We start from the raw sequence: 13,812 nt of genomic DNA on the forward strand, positions 1-13,812 counted from the left end.
TACATATTTACAAGTTGTTTATGGTAATGATAAATAGAATCAACCTAAATATTCAAAAATTGAGTAGTAGATAAATATATTAAAGTTCCATACACTGAAATCCTAAATAATTATTCAAAATTATAGTTTGATTAATATTTGTCAAGATAAATAGCCATATGGATCTATTTCAAATAATAGGATATAGGTCGGTATATGTAGTATAATTGCATTTTTCTTAAATAAAAATATTCATAGAAAATGATGGGGAGAATATTAAGAAATGTTTGTTTCTGCATTAATTTTTTCTTAAGAATTTTTTAATGTTTCTAAAGTATATAGGTTTGATTATATGATGAAAATATCAGTAACACGTATAAAACAGATGATAGCAAAAGTAAAAACTCTTATGACCAATTTTAAAAGAAAGAAAACCATGGAGGGAATTAATACAAAATATAGGAGTGGAAATTCATAAATGATGATGGCTGTGCACATGGGAATAGTTAGCTATGTTTTGCTTATTATTCTATCAGACATTTCACCTGAAAAATAAGGAAATGCAAGTACAAATTTAGAAAATGTTGTGGCTTCTTCAGAGATAGAGGCGAAAGATCTGGTGCTTAGGAAGATTTAGTAATAAACCATAAGGCTTCTTTGAAAGGAAATGTTTGAAAATTTGATGTTTATTTGGAGCGGGGTTAGAGCTAGAGCTTATGTACTAGACAGAGGGCCTGGGTAGAGGGTTCCCCAGTTTTCAAGAACAATGTTTGAAATACTCTAAGTGTAGGGTCTACCTGATTCTATAATAAAGAGACTAAATGACAGCAACAAAGTACTACTTGTCCATGCTTTTCCTGCTGAATCTATTAAGGCCCATGAGCTTGCTGTCCCCACCAGTCTCCATTTATCACTCCAGGCTTTGCCAACATCCTCCTTCATCAACACCCTCATTCCCGAACCATATGCTGCTGCTGTCACCTGCCTATGTCTGTGTGCATGGTGTTTTTTTTTCCACATCTGATTAAAAGTTTATGGCTGGTGCAGGCAATGCCTTCTGCTTCTTTTCTATCACTCTGACACAATATTGGGCGCTAAGTAATTGAATGAATAGATGATTTTTAAAACACAGGAAAAAATAGCTGCTTAGGAAGGTACAGAGCACATCCTTTAAAAAAAAAATGATCAAAACTTTGGTCTGACAAAGGATCCTAGCTCACTGGTTTTGTGTTTTGGATACAGGGGAGAAGTGAAGAGCAGATTGAGTAGCATCATGGATGACTCTGTTTTTGAACAACAGGGCAGCACAAAATCAGGTGGGCGAGTATGGGTGTGTTTCTTCAGGATCGTTCTGCTACTTTCTTGCGGTTTGGAGAAAATGGACTTTTTGTTAACCCTCTTGTATGTTTCAGTTAAGACGACCAGCGATACGACAGATTCCACACCTGGAAGCTTTGAGGCTCTGGGTGGAGACTTGTCTAATGGAGTTTTGTAAGTGTTCTTATGATACTTTTTCAAGTGCCTCAACTTTACTTATTTTCTTGTTAATTTATAGATCCACATTCTTACTTACAGTCACTTAACTCTTATTTTTTTCAGTAGAGCTAACATAATTGGCTTAAAAATTTTTAAACTATGCTATACCATCTTCTTTAGAACCAATTTCACTAGGAACATGAATTCTTGTAAGATTAGTAATCCAGAGTTACCATTTGCCCACTCACGAAACCCTTCTCCATTAACTTCATATGTTTACCAAAAAAAACAAGTCCCATTTCAAGTATGGTAATGATATTAACCTCAAGCTCTTTGGGGTATTATTTTTAAGCATTTCTTTAATAGAACATTTTAGACATGAGTGGGCAATTTTCTTTTCCACTGAATATGTGAAACACCACTTTATACATTGAAGAGATGTTTCTGTCTCTCCCTTATTTTATCCAGCAAAAATGCGGAGTAGGAACCATTTGTCCAACCTAAGAACTAAGAAAAGATAGCAAAGAGAAAGAGGAGGCCTGGAATTCTATGAAACATGCAGTCCAGAGTTTCTAGGTTTAGGAGCTGATGCTGGGGGCAAGAGTCAAACATATATTAACGAGCTATACGAAATAATGGGAAAGACGAGAACTACTTTGTGGTTACAGGCCACATGTAAGATCTAGGAGTTGTTTCCTAGTTAAAGGCCTGCTGAAACCTGCTGAGATCCTTCAAATGAGTGTGCATTATATTTTAAAAGTTCAGGATTTTCCATATCCCATGTGGAAACAGAAAACGCTTTGGTGTAGAAAGAGGCAAATGCTGGCAGGGAGGTAGAAAGAAAGAAATCAAGCTGTGGAAGTTGATTTCACAAATGGCAAATACTGAGTGCCTGATAATTGTGGAAAAATCTTTGATGCTATTGGAGTATAGATGTTTGAGTAAATACTTGTTGTATGAGTAACTACTTTTGTGATGACGGTGATGAGGGTAAAGTAGAATACTTCATAAGAACATTGAAGCCTGTTTGGGCTTAACTATATGCCTTTTTTCTGATTGGAAAAGAGGAGAGATGTTGAAGATTATTCTCATTAATTCTTTCACCTGCAGAGAGATGTCTGATTTCATCACCTACGTAGCAGACCTACATTTCAACAAACAGAAATTGGAAGAGGAAAATCACAGGTTTAAGTTGGCATTAGAAACCTTGGAAGAAGCTAACAACCAGTTAGCAGATGATTGCAATGAATTGCGCCTTCAGATAAAAAGGTGGGCCACAGCAGGGGGTTGAACACTGGTGGCTTTTAGTTTTATTTTTCAAACTTTTATTGATATAAAAGTCACAGGTCATAAAATTCATCTATTAAAAGTGTAAAATTCAGAAGGTTGTGCAGTCATTACTATTATCTAATTCAAGAATATTTTCAACAAAAGAAACCAAATGTTCATTAACAGTCACTCCTATTTACTTGCCCCTGGCCACTACTAATCTACTTTGTGTTTTTGTCCTATTCTGGACATTTCACATAAATGGAACCTTCATGCTTGGCTTCCTTGACTTGGCACGTGCTTTCCAGATTTATTCTTCTGGTGGTGGTATCACTGTTTCATGGCTTTTTGTGGCAGAGTGTTCTTCTGTATAGATATACCACATTTTTATCCATTCTTCAGATGATGGACTTATTTATACTTTTTGGTTATTATGACTAAGATAGCCTTGAACATCTGTGTACAGATTTTTGTGTATACTTACGTTTTTCGTTCTCTTTGATATATGTGTAGGAGTAGAACTGCTGTGGCATTTAGTCGCCTATGTTTAGCATTTCGAGAAATCACCAAACTATTTTGCATAAAAAGTATTCCATTTTACATTCCCACCAGAGATATTTGTCAGTTCATTTCTAGCAATGATGTTCTATTATTGATATCATCAGGTACAGTAGACTTATGGACCAAGGATGCATTTGTCCAAACCATTCTATGGGTCAGTTATCATCTTATTCTATGCAAAGTCCCATGCTAAATACCATCAGAGATTCATGGGTGATCCAGGTTTAAAATGTGCCCTTGAGTTTCCTACAGCCTATAAGGATGATAAGACATGAAAACTTGTGGCTTAACTTAAGATAAAAGGGACAAAGTACAAGAGACATACCAGGAAAATGTGTTCAACATGTGACATGGGTTGGGGGTGATGCTTGATGGTCAGGAGAAAAACAACAGATCTTATAAAGACTATGTTTACAGTTGTAGGTGCTAAAGTCTTGAACAGAGAAATTCTAGGTTAACTTGGAATGACAATAAAGTACTGTAGTCATAATTATTCTCACCCTTAAAAATTTTGGCCAGACTAGACTAGATCAGGTCAAAACTTTTGAGGACGAGAATACTAATGTATGTGTGTATGCATGTATACATGTGTATATACTCTGTGTATGTGTGGACATACTTACAGGTTCTCTCCACAATTGGCTTACTTATTATTTATTAACATATAATTCAAATTTGCTTTTTTAAAAGGAAAAACCTATGCCTTGAAGGAGTGTGCCAGTCAGAATTTTGGTTGCAAGCACTAGAAACTGACTGCATTTAACTTGCATAGTCAAGAAACATGTTAGGAAAAGATTTGAATAACGCAGAATGAACAGAAAGATCAGAGAATCTGGTGGCACTCAGTCATTGTTAAATTGAGCCAGGCATCACCCCTTTTCTCCTACCTCTAAGCCTTTACAAACAGCTTGGTTCCTTTGGGCTATCACTGCTTATTTTTGACATTGTTCATTGCTTATAACCAGAAATCATTCTTTAATTTTTTTCTCCCTCAGTCTTCCTTTTTACATCAATAACAAACTCGATTAATTTTATCAGCTTTGTATCTAAATGATCAATGCAATTCCTTTTTTTAATTTTATTTTTATTCCAATTACTTATATATGACAGTAGAATGTATCTCTTCGATAGATTGACTTCTGCCTACTTTTGCATCTGCCATGTAATTCAAGCCAGCATTGTCTTTCACCTGGGTCACCACAACAGTCTTCTGGCTAGGCTTCCTGTTTTCTCAAAGACATGTGCCATGTTGGCAGGAATTCTTCTTTGCAGATGCCAGTTTAACCACATCATGCTTTTGCTTTAAGCACTTGGATGGATCCCTATTGCAATTAGGATAAAATCTAAATTCATGTGCAATTTTACAAAGCCTTTCATGATGGGGCTCTGCTACCTAGCCTCTGCTTCCCATTTTCTACCTTACACTGTAACAATATCTAACTGCCTGTAGACCCTTGATGAACTTTTGCTTGTGCAAAACATACACTCTTTCACTATCTAAGTTATCTGCCTTTTATGCAGTGCTCACAGAAACTGGATCCACCCCAGACTTGGTTTTCATTGCATTGTATGGTAACTATAACTGTTTACCATAGTAGCCTATAAACTCAGTGAAGAGTGCATTCACACGACGGAGTATACTTTTTCCTTCTTTAGTGTCTAGCACAACATCTGTCACAGATTTAGAGCTCAAAAATTTGCTAAATGATCAATGCAATTCCTTTTTTTAATTTTAATTTTTATTTGTTCTAATTAGTTATACATGACAGTAGACTGCATTTTGACACATCATAAGTAAATGCAGTGTAACTTCTCATTCTTCTAGTTGTATATGATGTAGAGTTACACAGGTCATGTAATCATATATGCACATACAGTAATAATGTCTGACTCATTCTACTATCATTCCTACCCCCATACTCCCTCCCCTCCCTTTATCCCCCTCTGTCTAATCCAAAGTACTTCTATTCTCCCCCACCCTGCTCTTATGAATTAGCATCCACATATCAGAGAAAACATTTGGCCTTTGGTTCTTTGGGAATGGCTTATTTCACTTAGCATGATATTCTCCAGTTCCATCCATTTACCGGCAAATTCAATAATTTTACTCTTCTTTAAAGCTGAGTAATATTCCATTGAGTATATATACCACATTTTCTTTATCCATTCATCTGTTGAAGGTCATCTAGCTTGGTTCCATAGTTTAGCTATCAATGCAATTCCTTAGTAAGAAAAATATACCTTCTTGAGGCCCTCAGAGACAGTTTATAACCAAATGAGAGATACAAATTGGTGATTCCATGGCATGGATTACCAACATTCATTTAAATCTGTTTCCTGGTGGTGGTCATCTAAGTTGTTTCCAATTTTTGCTATTATGACAAATACTGCAATAGATTTCTCTGTGGAATATAGTGTGTAGAGACTTGTGGCGATTATTTGTTTGGCTGTTCACCTCTACCACAGTATGTAAGCTCTCTAAGGGCAAAGACCACATATCTCTTGTCTTCCATTGTAGCCCTCATGCAGGGTACAGCACCTGGAATGTAGTAGTATTCAGTAAATACTTGTAAAATTTGCATTAACTAATATTACATCTATTTAGGAGGAGGAAAGAACCATGTTGTTTAGCCAATGATGGATTTCAAAGGAATTTTCTAAATCTTTAGTTTTAGGAATATATTTGTATTTCTTTTATTCCCCCCTCTCCCGTCATACCCTTGTCAATTTTGTTGCTTTTCCAAGGACTAAACAATCAGAAGGTGTATTTTTATTATTATTGGCATCTGATTTAAATCTTTAGTGGTTTTTAGCTTGGGTCCAAAATTAGTTCTTGACTTTCCTTAGTGCCTTTGACAGTTATATTTGAGGTTTTGCTCTTGTCTTTCCCCCACCCCCACAGTGCCCACCAAGCTATTATGAGAACAAGTCTGTTAAAAGAAGAACTGGAGGAACTGAAAATTAGTATGAATGCTTCAGAAGAGGAGAAGGCCTTAATTTTATCCCAGAAAAAACAATTAGTAAGTCATCAAGTACTGTGAGATTGGTCCATAGTTTACATAACTGAAGTTTAAGAGGGTTTGTTTTGGGGCAAAAAAAAAAAAAAAAAAGACAATAATTTGATAAATGAATTGGTGAAAACTTAGAAAAGTTATAGGCAAGTAGGATTAAAAATTACTTTTCTTTTCAATCAAGATTAAATTTTATAAGTGTTTATTATATTCATAATGGGTATAAAGATCTAGATAATCTCTAGATTATTTAGAATGTCTGATGGGCAGTTCATAAATATCTGATGCAAAAACAAAACAAAACAAAAAACGGTTGAATTAAAAAAAAATTCTGCCAAACTTTCAGCTTTTTCTTAGTTCTCTCAGGACTTTCAGGTTAATGAGAAACTTCATAGGTCCTTCCTTCCACTAAATAAGCACAGTCCTGAAATTTCAGAGCAAGAAATCATTCAGACCAAGCTTTATCTCAGATACCAGAGAAATGATCATTTTTACTGAGAATTTTAGCATTGGTAACAATCTTCAAAATCCTGATAAATTCTAGCATTACTGATGGTGAAGGCAGCTGAAAGTCACTCAGACTAATTGGTTCTTTAGATATTTGTCAAAGAGCAGTTTTTAGAGTCTGTAAGTCATTGGGAGGCTTGGTTTCCAGCCTGGATCAACACTTTGACCTCTCACAACATGCACTGCTTCATTTAGCTTAGCTCTTGTCCTAGTAGGAAGATGTGAGGACCAGACTCACTGGGTATTATTTCCTTTGTGACTGAGACTCTGAGTGCCTTATAGGGAAGACTCAGTATGGGACCACTGCGGATCTCCAAACTAGAGGCAACATGGGGAAATGATCAAGAGCCCCCTGGGGAGTGAGACTGCCTGTGTTCAAGCCCCAACTCCATGTGACTCTAGGCAAGCCATTGAACTACTCTAAGCCTCAGGGTCCCCCTAGATACACAGAGATGACTATCCTACCTACACTAGGACTAGGAGAGAGAGATAAGCTTAACACATGTGTCATAATATCCTTTTCTTCTTAGGTTTCATTAAGGTTAACTACCATTGGTAAAAGTGCAGAGTCCTAGCTATACAATCCTAATTCTTTGCATTCTGTAGTGTTTTGTAATTTTGAAAGGATTTTTTACTATTTTACCTCATTGATAATCACAGAAATTCTGTGAGATAGAAAAAGAAGTTGCTATATCTTCATATCTTTTAAAAATGAGCTAAATTGATAAAGTCCAGGTACGTCTCGATTCCTCAGTTAATTGTGTAATAAATGGTATAAAATTGAACTCCAGTCTTCTGATGCCAACAACATGGTATGTTTGCTTGTGTGTTCCTATAGTCTTTTATCAGTGAAATTCTAGCCTGAGATGTTTTTATCTTGTTATAAAAGCAATACTCGTTCATTTTATTTTTATAAATAAAGGAATGCATATTAACAAGAAATAAAATTCCACAAAGTTTTTACCTTAACCCACCCACAAGATTTACTGTTAACCTTTTATAAATATCCTGTCCTGGAATAGTTTTTCTTCTGATGCTTCTGATTTTGAGACTGTTGATTCTGAATTTGAGACTGTTAATTATAGAAGTTTCTGATGTTCACATGTTGTGGTAACATTGAATCTGGGAATATCTATAGCTTCAGAGAGAAAGCTGAAACTCGTTGTGGTTTCAAGGTGCAGTTTAACTAGTTGTGTTGGCAGCTATCTATCATAAAAGAATGGTGCTAATGTAGAAAGGAAAGAAGCCAGGTTGTTCCTTTTTTAGTTTTTTATCTTTTTCTCCTTAACTACTATTCCTGTGAATTAGGGAGAAGAGTAACTACTTTCAGTTCCTCAAGAAACTACAAGCCAAGGCTTGACCCCATATTGAAAATATTTTTAGTCTGTACTCAATTGTGACATGAATACCACATTTAAATTTAAAGTTGATAAAGGAAAAGAGTGTTAATGCCCTTAGAGGTAAGTATGTGGAACTTTCATAAAATTCTTAAATAATTCTAATTTTTCTTTTCAGGAGACAGAAAACCAGGCTCTGATTCTTAAGATTAAGATTCTACAGGAAGAGGTGTGTTGAAATCATTAAACACAGGCTTAGGTAAACATATGGAAATCATATGATCATGGGTTAACACCATGAGTTAAATAAAGAATCATGTGGCTTCAGGTCCCTCTGGGCCCAAAAGTAGGGTGATGTGTCATATTATAAGTAGAGAAAAGTAGAAGGATTTTCATGTCAGGGCAGAGGTGTCTTATTACATTTGCAAATGTCCATGGAAAAGTGGGATTTAAGAAATTCAGATTTAAGGTAGAATTAAATGAGCTGATCTTAAAAACCCAAATCAAGAAGGAAAGCATGTGATTTTCTAAAAAATATTCTATGACCTTGAATGAGGTAGAAAGATTCTTGAGTCTTACATCTAGATCTTAAATTCATTGAAAACATCACCTTAGGAAAACTTTTTTTTTTTTCTGGACTAAAAATATTTATTCCACAGAGTTGTTTTGGAGATTAAGATAATTGATATGAAGCAATTTTTTAATAATGCATATTATATAATCTCTGGAAAAAAAGTATAATTCTTTGTATTTTTAAGCAAAGAGTTAAAGCATCGAAAGAACAAAACACTAGTGAATTTCTATTTTAGAGGGAAAAGTTCCCTGTATATATCTTTTGAATATCAAGTATTATGTAAAATTTTGTTTGTTTCAGTTTTTTTTATGAGGCTATCAAGCATTTATTAAGCCATGATGACTGGCCTAGAAAGTGAAAATACAAGTCATGTGGATATTAAACAAATTCATGATAGATTATAAAAGAATAATTAAACTGTAAAGAATCCTTCATCACATTCAGAATTGTTACACCTGTGAGGCCAGACATTTCTGAAACTAGTCCTTTCCAATTAACTTCTAATGTAAGAGTTTTATCTTCTTGTACCTAAATGAGTGACAACATTGAAGAATTGTTCGAAACTAGTTTAGAATTGAGGTGGAAGATTTAAACCTCTTCATCATGAGGTAGTCTTGCGACTGTTGATGTATAGTAGCATAGTCATACAAATAACCCTGCCAATCAAGATTCCTTTAGGAGACAAAAATTTGTGACAATGTGAAGAATGATGGCAAAAATGGTTTGAATAGTGGCCCAGATTCTTTCACCATATAGTTATTGGGAGTCTTCTATGTGTAGGTTTCATTCAAAATGCTGAGTATGCAGACTTAGCAAAAAAGCTCATGTAGAACTTGTGTCTTTAATGGCAATTATTGCTATGGAGGAAAGAAAGGCAAACAGAATTGCGAGAAAGGGGAGTACAATTTAAATTACATGTTCCGGAAAAGCAGCATTGCAAAATTAAGGCTTTGGTTAAAAACTGGAAAGGAGGCTTACCTGTGAGAGGATTCCAGGCAGAGGAAGCAGCACACTTTCTAGGTTCTGCAGCCGCAGCCTGCCTGCTGTTTTGGAGGGCATCAAGGCCACTGTGTCTGGAGCAGAGTGAATGAGTGGCAAGAGATGTGGGCCGAGAGCTGCAGGTAGCCAGAGGCACAGGGCCTTACGCAGGTACTGTAAGGACTCTGGTTTTTATTTTATTATATTTTTTAAAACACAGAGATGGCAGCTATTGGAGGGTTTTGAGTAAATGAATAATATAATCTAGTTTGTTTTAAGAAGATAATTCTCATTGCTGGGTCTATAGCCTACCGTAATGGAGCCAATAAAAAAGCCAGCAAACTAATTAGGAAGCTTGAAGTGATCCAGTCAAGACTAGTGGGGGCTTTGACTGAAGCAGTAATAGTGGTGTGGGACACAATTGTTCAAATCAGGAAATGCTGTATAATGCAGCCAAAGATATTTATTGTATGTTCAGGAAATATGGAAACTGTCTCCTGATTATTTATAATGTCTCAGTGAAATACAAAACAAAATCGTTCCCTGAGAGGGAGGATGCTGGAGGAGGTATTGGAAGTTTTAGGAAAGGGAAGGGATAAAATAGCCTTGGGGTTGGATTTTTTTTTTTTTTTAAATAGAGGACCATATAGTAATATCTTTAGGTTTTGCCATCTGTGGGCCTTTATGCATTACTTACCTCTGCCTATGTACTGTGAAAGCAGCTATAGTGAATGTGTGAACAAATGGGCATAGCTGTGCTCTAATTTACAGAGAAGTGATCATCCAGGTTTGGCCTTTGAATCATGAGAGGTGGCCATCATTTGCCAACCCTTGATATTGGCAATGGCAGTGTGAATATACCAGGGTTATATTATTTGATCATCAGAAGACGTGGAGGCTAAAGGTCACGAACTTGTGACCGGCCTATTGACTCATTCTTTCACCATATTTACTGGAAAGCAGTTGACCTGGGGTGAATGGCAAGCTCTTTTAATGCTGAGACCCAAGGGGTGGGCAAGGGAACTGAGCATGTGGAAAGTAGGGATTATAATGATTGACTGTAGAAGAATTTAAGTTGGGTAAAGAGGTTCTAAGTTCATGGAGAGTTTTAAGGATAATGAAAAGGTGGTAAGATCCATGGATAGCAGGTTCCATGGGGAAGGTTTGTTAGTGCTGGAGGAGGTAATCTGGAAAGCCAAGAGGTGGTGATTGAAAAGTGAGATGCTTGCAGTCAAACATCACAAGATCATGGTTAACTGGCAATAACAAATTTGAAGCTATGACTGTGAGAGCAAGTGGCTGAGGTAGAGTGGGGGATAAAAATGCATATATCCACGATGGTTGTGTTCAAAGGATCATGCTGTCTCTAGAGCATATCAACTTTTGTGTCTCAGTTTAAGATGGATTACAATGCTAATGGTGAAAATACCACTTGCTAAAAGTCACTGACTGTGAGACTTTTATTTTCCTTGGTGCCAAATCTAAGAATACCCTCTTCTTTTATATTAGAATATTAAGAACATTATAGATATGGATAAACTGGAAAAGAAGATTGAGGAATTATCTAAAATTGAGACAGAGCATCAAGTAAGCACTTCTCAAATACTGGTAAAAATTTTCTTGTGTCAAATCAATATTATTCTATGCCAGTGTATTTGACTCAATGACACAATAACCTGTGGTTATAATTCTGAAATTTGCACTCCTTGGAATGTCTGAATTATTTATATAAAAGGCAGTTTCTTTTTCTCATTTTTTGGTAACAGCTGTTACATAATTCATCTGCCACAAAAGTCATCCGCTTGAAGTATACATATCAGTAGTTTTTAGTATATTCAGAATTGTATAACCATAAGCAAAATTAAGCTTAAAGCATTTCATCACCCCAAAATAAACCTTTTTTTACAGTTATTTCGGTCCTAGGCAACCACTAAATCTATTTTCTGTGTCTCTAGATTTGTCTGCTCTGGACATTTCATATATAAATGGAATCATACAATGTATGTTCTTTTATGATTGGCTTCTTTCACTTAGTATAATGTTTTCAGACTTCATCCATGTTATCAGTATTCCATATGTCAAGTACTCTATTGTTGAATAATATTTTATTGTATGGATATATCATATTTTGTTTGTACATCAGTTGATGGACATTTGAGCCATTTCTATTTTGGTACTATTATGAAAATTTGTGTATATGTTTATTGACCTATATTTTCACTTCTCTTTATTATTTACCTGGGAGTAGAATTACTGAATCATGTGGTGATTCTTTAACTTTTTATTTGTACTGGGGATTGAACTCGGGGGCATTCAACCACTGAGCAACTTCCCCAGCCTTATTTTGTATTTTATTTAGAGCCAGGGTCTCACTGAGTTGCTTTAACATCTCACTTTTGCTAAGGCTGGCTTTGAATTCAACATCCTCCTGCCTCAGCCTCCTGAGCTGCTGAGATTAAGGTGTGCACTGCCACAACCAACTATGTTTAGCCTTTGTAGTAGCTGCCAGACCATTTTCCAAAGTGTTTTCACCATTATACATTTCACCAGCAGTGTATAAGGATGCACACTTCTCTGCCTTCTTGCCAACACTTGTTATTTATCTTTTTAAGTATAGTGCAATTTCTAATTTAATAGCTTTCGATTTTTAAAATCCTTAAGTCAGGGAAAATTTCAGATATTATATATTCTTAATGCGGAAAATGAGAAATAGGAAAAATTGCTCCCTGATTAAGAAACTGTACCTTACAAAAATATCTTATATCTGTAAAGTCTGTTTAGTACATTCTTTTGTTATCTACCATTTATTCTTATCAGGAAATGGAAGGAACCTATCAACAAATTCATTAATATATGTCATCATCCTCTCAGTGGTTTATTTGAACAGTATTTTTCATTGTTTGAAATGATGTACTTATTTCTTATCTATGTGTCATTTTCAAGTTTTCTCTGTGTGTGTACATGCAAAGGCATATATTATAGCTGTTATAATTTAGACATTAAAATTAATTCTACACTAGGAACAGCTGCTTTGAAATTGCAACTGTGATAAACAGTAGAAAGAGCCAAAGACATGGGTTCAGATCCTGTCTTTTCTACTTAAAAGCTTTATAATGTTAAGCAAATAGTTGACCTCCTTGTCTCAAGTTGCTCACCTGTTAAATGGATATGAAATCTCTATCTACTTTACAAGTTTTGTTTTTGTTTTAATTTGGAGGATTTTGTGAAAATACTGTTAAAACTATAGCGAGAAATCCAACGTGAATAATTAGGATAGTGATTCTGCTTCTGGCTTTGCCAGTTATTTTTCCAGGCTCTCAATTTAGTTTATATGTATTTGTCAATTCCATTATATTTAGAAGTGTATGCTAACAAGTTTGCTTTTGGTTTTAAGAAATTGATGTATTCTTGATATTCACTTTGCTAAAAGGAATCTTGGAACATTTTAAAATTGTTTTTTAAAAGAAGGCTTTTCTGTATGTTCTCATGGAATCTGCTCATGTCCTATCTAGATTTTCATTTTCGTGTGGAACAGAGGGAAGGGCACTTCTCTAAAGCTTGGACTCATATTCTGGGCTCAGCTCTGCCACTGATGGTGGCCTTGGGCAAGTCTGAATAGTATTGAGCTTTGGCTTCCTCACTGTTGAAGTGAGGACAGCGACCTCTGCCTTTAGGCTTATAAGGCTGGATATGAAACTTTGTTATAAAGTGAAAAATACATGCTTCAGAAACATGTCTGCCTTACTGGAATGATTTTATGGCACTGTCCTTTCACAAAAAATGTCCCAATGACCTTCCTAAATTTGTTTCTTTTCAGATGCAATTGCACACATACGAAAATATGTTGCTTAATAAAGATGCAACTATGCAGAAGGTTGGTGTTATCCCTTCCTTTTGAGAATCCTGTGTGATTGACTAGCTTTCTCCAAATTGTGAGGAAAATGGTCATTTTTATAACTTCACCCCTAGGAAAAATCTGATTTTGTTATTATGGTCCTAAGATTTTTCTGAAAATACTTCACAAAAATGTGTTTGGGAAGAATGGTGGCTTTTTATCTTGCAATATCAGTAATGTTAATTGAGGTATTATTTGAACTGGAGCAAGTTGGATGACTTAGTA

The 13,812-nt window shown here is 35.4% G+C and overlaps 1 protein-coding gene across 1 annotated transcript in view; it reads left to right on the plus strand.

The window, feature by feature from the left end:
- Irag2 (inositol 1,4,5-triphosphate receptor associated 2) overlaps positions 1 to 13,812 on the plus strand; it is a 121,169-nt gene that overhangs the window by 38,723 nt on the left and 68,634 nt on the right. Inside the window, exons 4-10 of the mRNA XM_076854213.1 lie at positions 1,222 to 1,309; positions 1,397 to 1,470; positions 2,566 to 2,724; positions 6,188 to 6,305; positions 8,319 to 8,369; positions 11,202 to 11,279; positions 13,510 to 13,566. Of these exons, the coding sequence (XP_076710328.1) occupies positions 1,222 to 1,309; positions 1,397 to 1,470; positions 2,566 to 2,724; positions 6,188 to 6,305; positions 8,319 to 8,369; positions 11,202 to 11,279; positions 13,510 to 13,566 (625 nt within the window). The remainder of the gene's footprint in view (positions 1 to 1,221; positions 1,310 to 1,396; positions 1,471 to 2,565; positions 2,725 to 6,187; positions 6,306 to 8,318; positions 8,370 to 11,201; positions 11,280 to 13,509; positions 13,567 to 13,812) is intronic.

Source organism: Callospermophilus lateralis, chromosome 4 (genome assembly GCF_048772815.1).
Source record: "Callospermophilus lateralis isolate mCalLat2 chromosome 4, mCalLat2.hap1, whole genome shotgun sequence".
Classification (NCBI taxonomy): domain Eukaryota; kingdom Metazoa; phylum Chordata; class Mammalia; order Rodentia; family Sciuridae; genus Callospermophilus; species Callospermophilus lateralis.